Raw genomic sequence first — 17355 nt, 5'->3', positions numbered from 1 at the left:
TGATTTAATACCATACACACACACACACACACACACACACGGCGGTACTTCGGTTTCCGAGCATCTCGGAAGCCGAATGTTTCGGTTGTTGAATGCCGAAAACCCAGAAGTAAATGCTTCTGCTTCATGTTTTCCAATTTTCTCAATTGAAATTGCCGCCCGCCCTTTGCGCCTTGGTTGTTGAATGTTTCAGGAGCCAACCGTCTTCCAGAACAGATTACGTTTGACAACCGAGGTATCACTTTGTGTGTGTGTGTGTGTGTGTGTGTGTGTGTATCCTATTCATATTGAAATGCTGCCCCTCAATGAGGCCAAACTAAGGTTCACAAAATGTTTAGGGGTATGCGTCCCCCCAGAAAAAAAGCATTGAATGGGGTGTGGGTGTATATATATGTATGTATATATGTATATGTATATGTGTCTGTGTATACAGTGGTACCTCGGGTTAAGTACTTAATTTGTTCCGGAGGTCCGTTCTTAACCTGAAACCGTTCTTAACCTGAAGCACCACTTTAGCTAATGGGGCCTCCTGCTGCCGCCGGAGCACGATTTCTGTTCTTATCCTGAAGCACTATTTCTAGGTTATCGGAGTCTGTAACCTGAAGCGTATGTAACCTGAGGTACCACTCTGTGTGTGTGTGTGTGTGTGTGTGTGTGTGTGTATGTATATGTGTGTGTGTGTGTGTGTGTGTGTGTGTGTGTGTGTGTGTGTGTGTATATATATATATATATATATATATATATATATATATATATATATATATATATATATATATAAAAATGCTGGTTTTACCGTACTGTATGTGCTTGTTTTTTTTGCTGAAACAGTTGTAAGGCGCTTCGAGTTGCCTAGCAAACCTTAGGGATGCAAAGCTGCTACCACCTTTCCCTTACTGTAATGCTGCTGTTTCAGTTAACTGCCATCTCCCTCCACACACACAGTTTTTGTAAAAAGAAGAGGAAAGCTTCACACCCTCAGAAGGCAGAAGAGACACGCGTTTAGGTAAATGAACGGCCGGACTGAAACAAACAAACTCACGAGGCCTGCAGATCAGGTAGAGCTCTGGCTGGACGACGTAGGAGGCGTAACCATCATCGAAGAAGATGAGGAACCTGGGAGGGAGGAGGGAGGCAGTGCCCAGTTAAACGGCAGGACTCAGTCCCAAGGATTCTAGTAAAATCTCTTTCCTTTAATGCTTTAAAAAGTTGTCTTTATCCATTTTTCTCTTACTGGTCATTTCATTGTTTTATTCCTTTTTGCAAACCACTTCCAGGTATTTTGCTGTTGATGGTTTTTATTTTTTGTTTACAGTCAAGTGATATATGCATTTTTGGAAAGAAAGAAGTATTAGGGGAACAGGGTGCTCGCAAATCCTTCCATGCCAAAAAAACCACACACCCATACTGCTATGCAAGTTAAGACAAACCCCCTGGGAGATCTACCCCGGCAATCCAGAGTGAACTTCTGCCCACTTCACAAGGTTAGGGTGAGTGACAGGGGTCCCTATTTGCACATTAACGCCTAGCCCAACCCTAGCTTAGCTTCTCTGTTCCTTGCAGAATCTCCCTAGGCCTGATTCCTCTATTTGAGTAATTCTGTCTACCTGGAAATGTGTCCTTGAACTCTGTGTTACTCGCTTCTCTGGATGCAGGCTAGAAGGTGTGTGAGTGTACAGTCACACCTTGGTTTTCGAACGCCTTGTGACTCAAACGTTTTGGCTCCCGAACGCCGCAAACCTGGAAGTGAGCGTTCCGGTTTGTGAACGTTCTTTGGAACCCGAATGTCCGACACAGCTTCCGATTGGCTGCAGGAAGCTTCCTGCAGCCAATCGGAAGCTGTGCCTTGGTTTTCGAACATTTTCGGAAGTCGAGCGGATTCCGTTCAAGAACCAAGGCACAACTGTAGTATATATTTCATTTATTTCATAAATTTTTTAGACTGCTTGACTTTAAAAATCTCAAAGTGGTTTACAAAAGAGATAAAGCAATAAAAAATTTAAGTAAGGAAAATTAACAGCAATCGTTTAAGACTGGAAACGGGTTAAACCTTGCATCAAACTTTCAAAACATCAGGCCAGGCTTGTCTGAACAAACATGTTTTTAGCAGGCGCCGAAAAGGAGCACAAGGAAAGCGCCTGCCTGCTGTCAATAGGCAGGGAGTTCCAAAGTGTAGGAACTAGTCTACCATGCAAAAAAGGTAAAATCGGACATACATTGCTCCGCCCACTAATGAAAATCTACATTCCACCTGGCTGTAATGAAACCTCAGAGCTGGTTTTTACGCAAAAATAAGGCAAAATAGGGGATTAAAAATCAACGATAAAAATTCAGTTAAAAGCAGGTCGCTGAAACATTCAACAGCAAACTTTTTTAAAAAAACATAACCCAGAACTTTTACATGTCTGGAGAGGCTGGTCTGAACGAAGATGTTTTCTGTAGTTGCCTCTGGCCCCCACGAAACTGCCCAGAAAGGAATGTGGCCCTTGGGCTTCAAGGAAAAAGTTCTCCGCTGTTGCTAGCCTGCTAGCCTGCCTCCCGCATTGGTCCTGCTTCTCTAAATGAATATATCGGAGGCAACGATGCATATTCATGTATTAACTGGCCAGGAAAGAACTGCAATGGTTTCTTGACAATAAAAAGGGAAAGGTAACCCGCTCTGACCGCCCACCCCTCGGACCTCATCTTGTTCTTGACGTTGGGCGTCTCGGCCACGATCCCGGCGTAGAGCCACATCTGGTTGCCGTCCTTGTACTTAGCCACCACCCTGCTCCCGACATGGAGCTTGTCGGCCGAAGGATGGTAGTCGTAGGCGATGTGGTTCCCCGAGAGAAGGCTCTTCCCTTTGTTGTCAAACTTCACCTTGTATTTCTTCCCAGGGCCTGGGAGAGGGCGAAAGGGGAGGGGAGGGGCGGTGGCTGAAAAATGGGGCGACCCTGGCTCACAACTTTACGATACGATATCTTTCTTGTCATTGTCCCATACAGAACAATGAAATTGAAAAATCTACGTAAGACATTCAAAAACCCCTAAAAACTCTGAAACCCCATTTTAAAATACAATATACTCCGATAGAGACTCCTTATACTGCGTTTAAAACCAAAATCGCATTTGGATGGAAACTGTTTCTCAGGCGGCTAGTCCTGGTCTTTATAACCCTGGACCTTCTTACAGAAGGCAGAAACTGAAAGAGATCATTTCCAGGGTGTGCACTATCCTGCGCTATCTCTGCAGCTTTCTTATGGCACCTGGAAGCATAGATTTGATCCAAGGTGGGAAGAGTGCACCCAATTATTTTCTCCGCAGTCTTTACAACCCTGGACAGCATTGTTTTTTCCCTGACTATGCAGCTCCCAACTTTTTTCCTTTCCAGCCGGTCATTACAAATAGGGGTCAATTTTTAACCTAAGCTTTGGGGGGGAAGAGTATTAGAAGTGACGTGGCAGTTATCGGGGGGCGCAGGATCCTTTGCTATTCAAGTAGGTAGACCCCCAGATGGCTCTCTTCCCCCCCAAACCCCTCGCTTCTTTCCTTATTTCAAAAAAAAAAATACACACAGCGCTCGGTTGTTTAAAAATGCAACGTCAAAGCATTTACAAAAACAGATGGTATGGGATTAGCAGTAAGAAAAGTTAACAGCGATAATTTAAGACTTCCAAAAAGACTAAAAACAGATTAAAATGTGCACATCAGATTTCTAAATTTCTGGGTAAGCTTGTCTAAACAAGGATGCTTGCTGAAGAGAGTAGATAAAAAGGTAAAGGTAAAGGGACCCCTGACCATAAGGTCCAGTCGTGGCCAACTCTGGGGTTGTGGCGCTCATCTCGCTTTACTGGCCGAGGGAGCCGGCGTACAGCTTCCGGGTCATGTGGCCAGCAGGACTAAGCCGCTTCTAGCGAACCAGAGCACGGAAACGCCGTTTACCTTCCCGCCGGAGTGGTACCTATTTATCCACTTGCACTTGGACGTGCTTTCGAACTGCTAGGTTGGCAGGAGCAGGGACCGAACAGGAGCTCACCCCGTTGCGGGGATTCGAACCGCCGACCTTCTGATCGGCAAGTCCTAGGCTCGATGGTTTAACCCACAGCGCCACCCACGTCCCTTAAGAGAGTAGATAGAAAGCATCAAAAGGCTGGGAGTTCCGAAGCATAGTTGCTGCCGCCCTAAAAAGATCGAGATGTTACAATTGCAGAACGGGCATTATGTGGTATCTGTAACAGCACCTGTTCTGCCAATCCTGGGCCAATCGTGACAGCTGGGCAGAGCAACCCACCTGTCAATCATCTGCCCCCCCTTTTTTTTGCCACCTCAACGGTTTTCAGAACACCCTCTCCAAATGCTGTTTCGCCCTGAGTTTTGAAGAGAGGAGCTTCTGCAGATCTGATGGTCAGCTGATCAGCAGTGCCGCCAAACACTGTCTCAGGCAAGCCTCACCAACACCTGCCTGCCTCACCTGTAGTTACCGTATTTTTTGCTCTATAGGACGCACCCGACCATAGGATGCACCTTGTTTTAGAGGGGGAGAACAAGAAGAAACCCCCCCCCCCTCTGCTCAGCGCCCCTTCAGCGAAGCGGCAGGAGAAACTTCCATTTCTCCTCCCGCTTGGCTGAAGGGGCGCTGCGCAGCTCTCCCTCTCTGCTGAAGCCAGGAGAGTCTTGCTCTCCCAGCTTCAGCCAAAGGAACCCGAGCACTCCAGGTGGCTATCGCTGAAGCCAAGGAGCCTGCATTCGCTCCATAGGACGCACACACATTTCCCCCTAATTTTTGGAGGGGGAAAAGTGCATCCTATAGAGCGAAAAATACAGTATATATTCCAGCTGAGATCAGGCAGGCCCACTCTCCCTGTTGAACTTTCGGTGCCTACTGAAGACCTTCCTAATATATCCCAGGAAACATTTTAACTGAATTCTGGTGTTATTGATTTCTGTTCCTGCAGCACATCCTTGCACATCGCTTAGTGGCGAGTGCACATGAGAGGCAAGCTCTAAGTAAATAAAACAGTGCAATCCTTTGGGCAGCAGGCTGCCGCACTCACCCACAGTCTGGATGGCGATCAGGGTGCCCTTGTGCCAGGTCTTTGTCCTCTTCTTCCCCAGGACGCGGTCTCCGACGGACAGGTCTCCATCGTGGGTTAGCTCACAGCCAGGACTCACCTGCTGGGATCCTGCAACAGGCAGAGGGGGGGAGGATACTTGAGAACCGTTTCCTTTAGACCCTGGTGCTCCAGATCCGTCACTGCTGTCATTATGGGATGCTCTGCGATGGTGTGGATCAGGGTCAAAAAGCCTCTGGATCTAGTGGTACCTTGGAAGTCGGGCGGAATCTGTTCTGGAAGTCGCTTCGACTTCCAAAACGTTCAGAAAGCAAAGAGCGGCTTCCAACTGGCTGCAGGAAGCTCCTGCAGCCAGTCGGAAGCTGCGTCGGACGTTCGGGTTCCAAAGAACGTTCGCAAACTGGAACATTCACTTCTAGGTTTGCAGCGTTCGGGAGCCAAAACGTTCGACTCGCAAGGCGTTCGAAAACCAAGGTACGACTGTATTTGCAATTTTGCAGATCCTCACCCAGAAGCATCTTGTTCATGCTCACAGAACTGCCGACAGAAGACTAGGGAAGTTTAAGTGATTGCTTCTTCATTCATCCCAAAATTATTATGTCTACCCTTGTCTCTGCAGCTATCCCTCTGAAATTTCTCAGGCTGCTCTCTGGAGGGATGACCTTGCTCCAGTTCTGGCCAAAGATAAGAAAGTTGAAGACAGATTGCAAGAGAGAGAGACGTTACTGCCAGGAACTTGACAATAAACTGCTTGAGCATTTCTGGTCGTACCCCATTATTGTTTCCTAAAAAAATGCTGATGTTTTATACCCAGATTGGCAGTTCTTCTATGCAACATTCCTCGTGAATTTGGATTCATGTCACCAATCATAAGCAGAGCTGTATTATATTATGTGGTTTTGTATCTTGATTTTATTCTGTGAACCGCCCTGAGACCCCTGGGTATAGGGCGGTATATAAATTCAATAAATATTAATAACAATAACCCTGCAGCCTACGAAGTGCCCCAGACTGAGGAGGCCTCCCCACCCCCAAAAAAGCCAAATGAGGATCTGAATCAAATATTCTGGTCAGTACCGTATTTTTTGCCCTATAGGGCGCATCGGCCCATAGGGTGCACCTAGTTTTTTTTTGGGGGGGGGGGAATAAAGAAAAAAAATTATTCCCCCCCCCCCCGGCGCAGGGCTGGGGCGGGGGAAGCCCGAGCTTCCCCCGACCCCAGCCCCCAGAACAGGCTGCTATCCTCAAGCCTTGGGAGCCTGGTGGGAAGTCCAGCCGGTCTCCCCAGGCTTGCGGATATCTGCCCGAAGCCTGGAGAGCGAGAGGGGTTGGTGCGCACCGACCCCTCTCGCTCTCCAGGCTTCAGCGAAAGCCTGCATTCGCCCCATAGGACGCACACACATTTCCCCTTCATTTTTGGAGGGGGAAAAGTGCGTCCTATAGGGTGAAAAATACGGTATATGCCATGGATGCAAACCAATCGCAAGGTTCCCTTTAGCCACACACACACTGGCAAGTGGACTCCAGAGGACTGACCATGTTAACCACCCCAGTGTACACAGATAAAAATGTAGCCCTGAAAAATGTTAGCAGGTGGGCTGCAAGGCTGAAGCCAGCTCACATATTGGGCCACTGATATTTTTCGCGCACAACTACCCCTGTAGGAGTCCAGGCCGTCCTTTTTGTTCACGGCGTCCATGAATTTCTGAACATCCTGCGCAGACTTCCTCATGGCAGCCATGGCTTCCCGAAGCTGCAGACAGAAGGGACAGGCATCTCTTAATTACCTCCTTTTTAAATTTTTCCCGGGAGAACAAAACAAGCACAGGACTCGAACCCAGAACACCGAGAGGTGAGCTTCTCTCGGCCCGCCATGCCATCTGGATGGTTGGCCATAGAGGGAGAATCGGTGTGTGTGTGTGTGGCTTTTTGGACTAGCAGAGCTGAGGCGGGTGGTGCTCTTGGGAGTCATAGAAACATGGAATTGTGGAGCTGGAAGGGGAGCCTGAGATTCATCTAGTCCAGAGCTTTCCAAACTGTGTGTCATGACACGTTAAGTGTGTTGGCTGCAGTGTGCATGCGTGTCACACGAACGCTCCCTGCACTTCTCCTGGGGCTGGAAAGGCTCGGTTTAACCTCCAGTTTGCTAGTAAAACTGAATCACTGTGTCACGAAATGATGCAAAACTGAATTACCGTATTTTTTGCTCCATAAGACTCACTTTTTCCTTCCTAAAAAGTAAGGGGAAATGTGTGTGCGTCTTATGGAGTGAATGCAGGCTGCGCAGCTATCCCAGAAGCCAGAACAGCAAGAGGGAGCGCTGCTTTTGCTGTGCAGCAATCCCTCTTGCTGCCTTCTGAGATTCAGAATATTTTTTGCTTGTTTTCCTCCTCCAAAAACTAGGTGCGGCTTGTGGTCTGGTGCGTCTTATAGAACGAAAAATACGGTGCCGTGTCGCAAAAGGGTGCAAACCTGAATTACTGTGTCACGGAATGACGCATGTCCAAAAAGTGTGCCACCAACTTGAAAAGTCTGGAAAGCTCTGATCTAGTCCAGCCCCTTGCAATGCAGGAATACACAGCTAACTCCTACAAGGACCAAACCCGCAACCTTGGCATTATCAGCACCCTGCTCTAATCAACTGAGCCAGCAATGCCCTTGAAATGTGGCGTAGTTACAGACATAGCTTGCTGCTCACGTTCAAGGTGACCCCCTTCCCCTGGCAATTTCCCCACCCACCCAGCTAATTTTCCCTGCTCCCAGGCAGCAAATGGAAAAGCACCCAGTGGCAAGGAGTGAAAGCTGGTGGGAATCAGCACAGTAAGGTTCAACCAGTCATCAAACCCAGACACCTCCCCTTCGCACATGCCTCCCCCTTGAACAAAGGGGTGCTGGAACCTTCAGTTCCCAGGGTTGGGGCCCCAGGCCCTGAGGGCACCTGCTGAAGCAGGGCAGGATGCAGGAAAACATTTATCTATAAGATCTTGACACTCAAGTGATTTCCCACCACCCAAAAAACTCACCAACTTCTGATCCTTCGCCATTTTGTTACTTCCATCTGCTGTAATTAAAAAAAAGTTTAGATGTAAAAAAACCCCTTACAGTGGTACCTCGCAAGACGAATGCCTCGCAAGACAAAAAACTCGCGAGACGAAAGGGTTTTTTGTTTTTTGAGCTGCTTCGCAAGACGATTTTCCCTATGGGCTTGCAAGTTTGTTTCCTTTTTCTTAACACCGTTAATACAGTTGCGACTTGACTTCGAGGAGCAACTCATAGCACGCGGTGTGGTAGCCTTTTTTGAGGTTTTTAAAGACTTTGGTATTTTTGAAGCTTTTCCAAAACTTTCCCGACACCGTGCTTTGCAAGACGAAAAAAATCGCAAGACGACAAAACTCGCGGAACGAATTAATTTCGTCTTGAGAGGCACCACTGTACTTCTAGGAAGTATCTATAAGCCTGCCACCCGTTTCAGATGAGTTATAATTAATTACAGGGTTAAGAACTTAATTCGTTCCGGAGGTCCATTCTTAACCTGAAACTGTTCTTAACCTGAGGTACCACTTTAGCTATTGGGGCCTCCTGCTGCCACCGCTCGGTTTCTGTTCTCATCCTGAAGCAAAATTCTTAACCCGAGGTACTATTTCTGGGTTAGCGGAGTCTGTAACCTGAAGCGTCTGTAACCTGAGGTACCACTGTATTGTGTGTGAGGGGGAATACGCACCCGATTTTTCTGTATACATCCTCTACCCTCCCCATTCCATTTTCCTTTAGTGCTGTGTTATTTACATTGTAAGCCTTGGGGCAGAGGATGTATTTTTACCAATTGCTGCAAGCTGCTCTGGGAGCATTTTCTGGCTGAATAGTGCACTAAAAATGCTTTGTTTATCATGCATATAGTGTTGGCTTCCATTGGTCTCAAGAGACAGTGGCGTGTACCTCTGTGGGTAAAGTCAAACCACTGCATTAGCAGCACCTAAGGGGCAATGTCTCAGGAGGTCCTGGGCTGCAGAGACGACAAGCCCCCCACTCCTCAGCCTCACTGATGTGGTCCAAAGGAAAGGAAAGCAATACATTTGGCACCAGCTTGGCTGCAGCAGTTGCCAGGAGGAGGTGCACAAAGCACCATCCTACCGTCTCTGGATTTGTGTAGGGTTTACACCTTAAGTCTTTTCTTCTCCCAAAGATATCCCGCAAGACAGTGGAGGTTTAGGATCAGAGTTTTCCATCTCCTAGATGGGCTACCTTCCCAGGTCGGCGAGCCCCACCTGCCCCTCACTTCCCTATAGGCATATAAGGCATCAGAGGACATCTCAGAGCCTCATGAACCTTGGGTCCTCCAGATGCTGCCAAACTACAACTCCCATCATCCTTAGCCTTCCAAGCATAGCTAGGACTAAGGAGAGTCAGTAGCTCAGCAACAGTTGGAGGACCAAAGATCCCCCACACCTGGTCTTTCTTGCTTGACTCCACCAGGCGCCTAACCTGAATCGACGCTCATGACGTCGTCGTCGTCGTCCTCATCAGGGATCTCGATCACTTCCATGGGCCTGGATGCAGCATCCTCTTCCTCCGAGTCAGTCTCCAGGTACTCCAGGCCCAGGTTGGCATATATGTCCTTGACTAGAACTTCACATTCACCCACAGCCCTGTTGGGGGAGCAAGAGGAGAGAGAGAGAGAGAGAGAGAGAGAGAGAGAGAGAGAGAGAGAGGAAGAAGAGGAGTTTGGATTTGATATCCCGCTTTATCCCTACCCGAAGGAGTCTCAAAGCGACTAACATTCTCCTTTCCCTTCCTCCCCCATAACAAACAGTCTGTGAGGTGAGTGGGGCTGAGAGACTTCAGAGAAGTGTGACTGGCCCAAGGTCACCCAGCAGCTGCATGTGGAGGAGCGGAGACGCGAACCCGGTTCACCAGATTACGAGTCCACCGCTCTTAACCACTACACCACACTGGAGGAAACGGTGTGTTGGGAGTGTCAGACTATAGTTTGGAAGACGAGGGTTCGAATCCTCACTCAGCCATGAAGCTCACTGGGTGTGATCTGGGGGGGGGGGGTCACTGCCTCTCAGCCCAACCTACCTTACAGAATACATGATAAAGCTATTTTTAGCCATGTCACCCCTTGCTTTTTCCCGTAAGACCAATTCTAGCACGTGGTAGAAATGTGCTAGGAGGAAGGCACGCTTGGCAAATCCATGCCGTGATCAGCTCCTGCCCGGAAATCAATATCCCCACTGTGGAAGGACGTGTGCATCCAGAATTGGCCTCCACAGTCACTTACGGACTCATTGTTAAAACCGTGTTCATGGAAGACAATCTTACTCGGCTACGAGGGATCGCCAAAGAAGACGACAACCAATTGCAGTCGTTAACAGTCGTCAACAGGTATACCACACCTATCAGCCAATCACCCATTCCCACCACACTTCTGAGTAATACCCCTCCCCACCCTCTCCCTATATATAAGGGTCTGGTGACTTATTTTTCAGTGCATCCGAAGAAGCGTGCATGCACACAAAATCTCATACCAATAACAAACTTAGTTGGCCTCTAAGGTGCTACTAGAAGGATTTTTTTTATTTTGTTTCAACTACGGCAGACCAACACGGCTACCTACCTGTAACTACCTTACAGGGTTGTTGAGGGGATTCAGTGAGATGGGGGAAAACTATGCACACCACCTCAAGGTGAGATATAAATTCAACAAACAAACAAACAAACAAGCTATTACGGGAGAACCAGCTTTTCAAGGAAACACAGAACCTTCTCTCACAAATGTTTTAGGTTTGCAGAGGTCTATCCGCAAGCCTTGGGAGCCCACGGGAGTTCCCACCAGGCTCCGTAGGCTTGCGGAGAGCTGCCTGCATCCCGAAGCCTGGGGTGCGCTGAGCTCAGTGCGCCCCAGGCTTCAGGCAGATATCCGCAAGCCTGGGGAGACCGGGGAGACTTCCCACCGGGCTCCCTAGGCTTGCAGATAGCAGCCTGTTCTGTGGGCTGGGGTCAGGGGAAGCTCGGGCTTCCCCCCGCCCCAGCCCCGTTCCTGGGGGGGGGGGGGAATAAATTTTTTTTCTTTATTTCCCCCCAAAAAAACTAGGTGCGCCCTATGGGGCGAAAAATATGGTAAGTTAAGAAAACATTGGCAACAGAGCAAAATACAATAGGAAACAAAAACTCAAGAAATGGTGAGCATAAAATTGGGGGGAGAAAATGTGACTCCAGCTCCCCTCAGCATGGCCAAAAGTCAGGAATGCTGGGAGCTGCAACTGAGCAACATCTGGAGGGCCAGAGGTTAGCCCCTCCTGCTTCAGAGACTGTCCTGTACAGGAGGGTCAAGTATTCACCAGCAGAAGCTTTACACAGGAAATGCAAGCATTTTATAGCAATCGAACCAAACCCAAAATGGGGGGAAGGCTTTCACGCCTCCGCACCCCGCCTTGCAACTTACTTCACAGCGTTGTCCAGGAGAATGTCCACACGGGCCACTTCTTCCTCCTTCTGCTTCACGGTCTCCGCCACGCCCTCCAGCTGCTTCTTCCGCTGCGCGATGCGCTCCGACTTCTCCAGCTCCTCGTCGATCAGCTGCTTGAGATCCTCCAGGGAGATCCCGAGCTCCTCCAACACCTCTCGCTGCAGCTCCATCTCTGGGGACTCTGCCATCATGGCAGAAACTGAGGTTGTTCAAAAGAAGGAAGCGTTCAAATGTGGGCACCCAAAACTTCGTTCAGCCCTTCCCCTCCTCTTCCCTACATTGTTCCCAGGAGCAATCAATTTAAAACACTGCCACCCATCTGAAGAGGAAAGCACGTATGTTTATATTTAATAAACTCAAATAGGTTGCTTCTCAGGCAAATGGTCCTCCTGAAGGCGTTTATAATAATAATAATAATAATAATAATAATAATAATAATAATAATAAATTTTATTTATATCCCGCCCTCCCCAGCCGAAGCTGGGCTCAGGGCGGCTAACAACAATCAAAATAGTCCGACATTCTAAAAACATTCATTATAAAATTAATTAAATCAAATTAAAATCAAATTAATGGCAACCATCAAGCAAAATTCTGTGCAGATTGCCGATTGCCAGAGGAGGGGGTCAGGCTGCGCCCTGACCAAAGGCCTGGTTTATGAACTATAAACCAGCCATACTCAATGAAACCAAGCCAAATGGAATCACATCGACTTATTTCGAACAGTTTGTAAAGCCATCACAAACCAAACAACTATAACTCAACTTGCTGGCATCAGGCTATGTGCGGCTTCTGTGTGTGTATGTTGTATCTCCTCTCCTGACCCAATCAGGCAGTGAGAATGTCAGTAAAGGTAAAGGTACCCCTGCCCGTACGGGCCAGTCTTGACAGACTCTAGGCTTGTGCGCCCATCACACTCAAGAGGCCGGGGGCCAGCGCTGTCCGCAGACACTTCCGGGTCACGTGGCCAGCGTGACACCGCTGCTCTGGCAAGCCAGAGCCGCACACGGAAACGCCGTTTACCTTCCCGCTAGTAAGCGGTCCCTATTTATCTACTTGCACCCGGGAGTGCTTTCGAACTGCTAGGTTGGCAGGCGCTGGGACCGAACGACGGGAGCGCACCCTGCCGCGGGGATTCGAACCGCCGACCTTTCGATCGGCAAGTCCTAGGCGCTGAGGCTTTTACCCACAGCGCCACCCGCGTCCCCCTGAGAATGTCAGAAGACAGGCCAAAACCCCATCAAGTCCAGCATCCTATTCTCACTACGCGGCCAACTTAATGCCTCTGGGAACCCAGCAAGCAGAGCCTTAGGACAAGAACACTCTCCCCACTTGCAATTCCCAACCACTGGTATTCAGAAGCATACTGCCTCCGACAATGGAGTGAGAGCGCAGCTGCTGTAGCCAGTAGCTACGGATGACCTTATTCGGCATGAATTTGTCCCATTCACTTTTCAAGCCATTCCAAGCTGGCAGTCATCACTACTTGTGTGCTTCTTCACAGCTTCCATTGTCTGTTTTAACATAGCTTGAATTTATTTATTTATTCCTGAAGGAGCGTCTCCACCCCCATCGTTCTGCCCGGACGCTGAGGTCGAGTGCCGAGGGCCTTTTGGCGGCTCCCTTGCTGCGAGAAGCCAATTTACAGGGAACCAGGCAGAGGGCCTTCTCGGTGGTGGCACCTGCCCTGTGGAACGCCCTCCCACCAGATGTCAAAGAGATAAACAACTACCAGACTTTTAGAAGACATCTGAAGGCAGCCCTGTTCAGGGAAGCTTTTAATATTTAACAGACCATTGTATTTTAATATTTTGTTGGAAGCTGCCCAGAGTGGCTGGGGAAGCCCAGCCAGATGGGCAGGGTATAAATAATAAATTATTATTACAGTGGTACCACGGGTTAAGTACTTAATTCGTTCTGGAGGTCCGTTCTTAACCTGAAACTGTTCTTAACCTGGAGCACCACTTTAGCTAATGGGGCCTCCCGCTGCGGCTGCGCCGCCACAGCACAATTTCTGTTCTCATCCTGAAGCAAAGTTCTTAACCTGAAGCACTATTTCTGGGTTACCAGAGTCTGTAAAATGAAGCATTTGTAACCCAAGGTACCACTGTATATTACCTCTTGTGGAAGCAAATTCCATAGTTTCTCTTTGTGAAAAAGTCCTTTCTTTTCACAGGAGATAATAATTCCCACCAACCTGGATGGATTTTAAAAAAGAGGACTGGGCAAATTCGTGGAAGAAGAGAGGTCTATCGATGGCTACTAGCCATGACAGCTGTGCTCTACCGCCAGTCAGAGGCAACAATGCTTCTGAATACGATTTGCAGGAAACCACTGAAAAGGAAACAGGCTTGCTGGTTTCCCACAGGCATCTGGTTGGACACTGTGAGAACAGGACGCTGCACTAGATGGTCAAAGGCCTCCTTACGTTCTTAAAGAACTGAAGTTTAAAACCAGAAAATATTTTAAACAATTACCTACATAAAATGCTTATCCCGGAAAATATTAACGACATTAATAGACCCATGTATCCCTCAAACACGGAGGGACACGGGTGGTGCTGTGGGTTAAACCACAGAGCCTAGGACTTGCCGATCAGAAGGTCGGCGGTTCGAATCCCCGCAACAGGCTGAGCTCCCATTGCTCGGTCCCTGCTCCTGCCAACCTAGCAGTTCAAAAGCACGTCAAAGGGCAAGTAGATAAATAGGTACCGTTCCGGCGGGAAGGTAAACGGCATTTCCATGCGCTGCTCTGGTTCGCCAGAAGCGGCTTAGTCATGCTGGCTACATGACCTGGAAGCTGTACGCCAGCTCCCTCGGCCAATAAAGTGAGATGAGCGCCACAACCCCAGAGTCGGCCACGACTGGACCTAATGGTCAGGGGTCCCTTTACCTTTACCTATCCCTCAAACACAGCCCCCTGTTCTCTTTAGGGGATCACATCCCTTTGGAACAGCTCACACATTTCCCCCCCACTAAGGGATCCAAGTATTCTCCACATTCAAGCTCCATGTCTCTTCCAGCTATTCACATTCTGATGCAGGAAGCTTTCCTTCCTGGGAAGTTCCTCTGCTCTAAGAGTATCAAAATTAAAAGACATGAAATTAAAAGTCACAAAATTAAAAGACGCCTGCTTCTTGGGAGAAAAGCAATGACAAACCTAGACAGCATCTTAAAAAGCAGAGACATCACCTTGCCAACAAAGGTCCGTATAGTAAAAGCTACGGTTTTCCCAGTAGTGAGAGCTGGACCATCCAGAAGGCTGATCGCCAAAGAACGGATGCTTTTGAATTCTGGTGCTGGAGGAGACTCTTGAGAGTCCCATGGACTGCAAGAAGATCAAACCTCTCCATTCTGAAGGAAATCAGCCCTGAGTGCTCACTGGAAGGACAGATCCTGAAGCTGAGGCTCCAAGACTTTGGCCACCTCAGGAGAAGAGAAGACTCCCTGGAAAAGACCCTGATGCTGGGAAAGATGGAGGGCACAAGGAAAAGGGGATGACAGAGGACGAGATGGTGGGACAGTGTTCTCGAAGCTACCAGAATGAGTTTGACCAAACTGCGGGAGGCAGTGGAAGACAGGAGGGCCTGATGTGCTCTGGTCCAGGGGATCACGAAGAGGCGGACACGACTAAACGACTAAACAACAACAAGAGTAATGGTCCCCTGGGCTGGCCCTTTCCTCCCTCACAACCAATTCCACCTACTCTTACCCCCCCATGCCATTTAGCCCTAAACAGATGCAACAGCCTTGCCCCAGCAATATACCCTCTAAGAGAGATGCACCCCTATTCAACCCCTCTCTTATTCAGCCTCCCTCTTTCGCACACAAACATGCCTCCAAAAGAGACACCCACTCCCACCTAGATGTCGACCATCCCTTCTCAAATCCGGCCTCTCCCTAAACCCCTTTGGCTTTCGTGAGCATGCCAACGTCTTTTCCCAACAACCTGCACCTCTAACAGAAGGGCGCCCCCCAAGTCAAGCCCTCTCCACAATTTGTAGCCCTCACAAACCCCCAAGTTCAGTCTGTCCCACTCACCTTTGAAGGCCTGCACCAGTCTCACCATTCAAGACCCCCACCCCCAAATTCAACCCCCAATCTGCAGCACCCACCCCAAATCCAGCCCCCTGCCCACCTTTGAAGGCCTGCACCAGTCTCACCATTCAAGACCCCCACCCCCAAATTTACCCCCCCAATCTGCAGCCCCCACCCCAAATCCTGCCCCCTGCCCACCTTTGAAGGCCTGCACCAGTCTCACCATTCAAGACCCCCACCCCCAAATTCACCCCAATCTGCAGCCCCCCCAAATCCAGCCCCCTACCAACCTTTGAAGGCCTGCACCAGTCTCACCATTCAAGACCCCCACCCCCAAATTTACCCCCCCAATCTGCAGCCCCCACTCCAAATCCTGCCCCCTACCAACCTTTGAAGGCCTGCACCAGTCTTCACATTCAGGGCCCCCCCCCAATTCTGCTCCCCCCATTTCATCCCCTTCCTACTCACCCCCCCAAATAATAAAGTCCCTCCCCTTGCCTGACGGACAGGCCCCTCCCCCCTTTCTACCCCCCCTTCCCAAAGCTCCAGCCCCCCCCCCATACCTACCTCTCCCCCTCCCCCCCGAGGGGCCAAAGAAAAGGGGGGGAATTATTTTCCTTGGAACCAACTCAGCCTCCAGGAGAGGGCACTTTAGGAAGGACCGGAAGCCCGCTCAACGTGCTTCCGGGGGCGGGGCCTCTTCGCATAGCCCGAGGCTGTTTCTTTTAGGCCACACCCACCGAGCGGCCGACCAGCAGCTGTGCGCATGCGTCGCTGGAAGGCGGTTGGTGGGAGGAGATCGCGAGGGAGCGGCTGGGAAGCTTCTCGCGACTACGCATGCGCCTCAAGAAAGAGGTCCCCCACCGCGGTTTGGGCTCAGCGCGCATGCGTAGCGCAGCAATAGCACTTGCATAGGGAGGAAGACGGATTCGGATGCTCAGTTGGGAAGCAGGAGGCGGAAATGCGCATGCGCCATAGGGGTTGCGGTTCTTTTTTCTTTTAAAGGGCCAGTGGCCTATTTTCCCCACTTCAACTCTTAAGTGGGATTTCTGCAACTTTTATTTAAAAAATAAAACCCATCGACCCAATCCCGTTATGATGATGATGATGATGATTTAAGCGGCCCCACCCTCCTTTTCTCCAGGTATCTCAAGATGCAAAAAATGAACAGGAAAACATAAATCACCCCAGAGTCAAGAAGTGTGACTTTTTAGGTAGGAATTTAATTTTATATTAACATAATCAGGTTTGTTTTCGGTGGGTGGGTGAGGTAGATATGAATATACATGCGAGCAGTTTCACACCAAGAGGGAAGCTGTAAATCTGCGGGTGAAGGGCGGTATCCTGAATGAATGAATGAATGAATGAAAACCCTTCATGACCAGCAGTCAAAATAATAATTTTCTTCCAAGAGAACCAATGCATGTCTACAGAAGCTCTCCATTCATTCTGCTGCACTTTTCGCAGCATGAGAGTACATTTTGGACAAAAGTGAGGGTTTTGCTCCCCCACCTCGCTCCCCCTTTGACATGAAAGGAAGAAAAACCAGCCAGTATAGCCTAACCTCCTGAGCTTTCTTACAGCACAAGGCGACGCAAGTTTACTCCAAAGGAAACAATCATCGTTTCACTTTCCAAGGATCGTGGGAACTGCAGTGATGGGATGCCTTGGATAACATCAGGGCACTTTCACAGCACAGTGTCGGAGGCCTTGAACTCTGCGCTCGGCATGGATTTGTATCTCAGCCTTCAACCCGGCGCCCTTGAGGTGTTTTGTACTACAACTCCCACCAGCCCAC

The 17355-nt window shown here is 49.1% G+C and overlaps 1 protein-coding gene across 6 annotated transcripts in view; it reads right to left on the bottom strand.

The window, feature by feature from the left end:
- The window catches only part of SETDB1 (SET domain bifurcated histone lysine methyltransferase 1), a 33461-nt gene extending 17180 nt beyond the window's left edge, over positions 1-16281 (bottom strand). For 2 of the 6 annotated variants that reach the window (XM_028709222.2, XM_077920405.1), the window contains exons 1-8: positions 14712-14736; positions 11497-11719; positions 9534-9697; positions 8075-8112; positions 6708-6804; positions 5034-5162; positions 2678-2879; positions 1040-1113 (exon numbers count right to left, since the gene is read on the bottom strand). In XM_028709222.2, coding sequence (XP_028565055.2) covers positions 1040-1113; positions 2678-2879; positions 5034-5162; positions 6708-6804; positions 8075-8112; positions 9534-9697; positions 11497-11711 — 919 coding nt within the window. In that variant the 5' untranslated portion in view covers positions 11712-11719; positions 14712-14736. Of the gene's footprint in view, positions 1-1039; positions 1114-2677; positions 2880-5033; positions 5163-6707; positions 6805-8074; positions 8113-9533; positions 9698-11496; positions 11720-14711; positions 14737-15560; positions 15604-15945; positions 15971-16124 lie in introns of those variants that run through there. The other 4 variants (XM_028709220.2, XM_028709221.2, XM_028709225.2 and 1 more) reach the window with 4 other exon arrangements.
- Between the last annotated feature and the right edge of the window lie 1074 nt (positions 16282-17355).

This window comes from Podarcis muralis, chromosome 16, assembly GCF_964188315.1.
Source record: "Podarcis muralis chromosome 16, rPodMur119.hap1.1, whole genome shotgun sequence".
In the NCBI taxonomy this organism is placed as follows: Eukaryota; Metazoa; Chordata; class Lepidosauria; order Squamata; family Lacertidae; genus Podarcis; species Podarcis muralis.
Note: the sequence above shows the minus strand (reverse complement) of the source record. Positions and strands in the feature narration are given on the sequence as shown.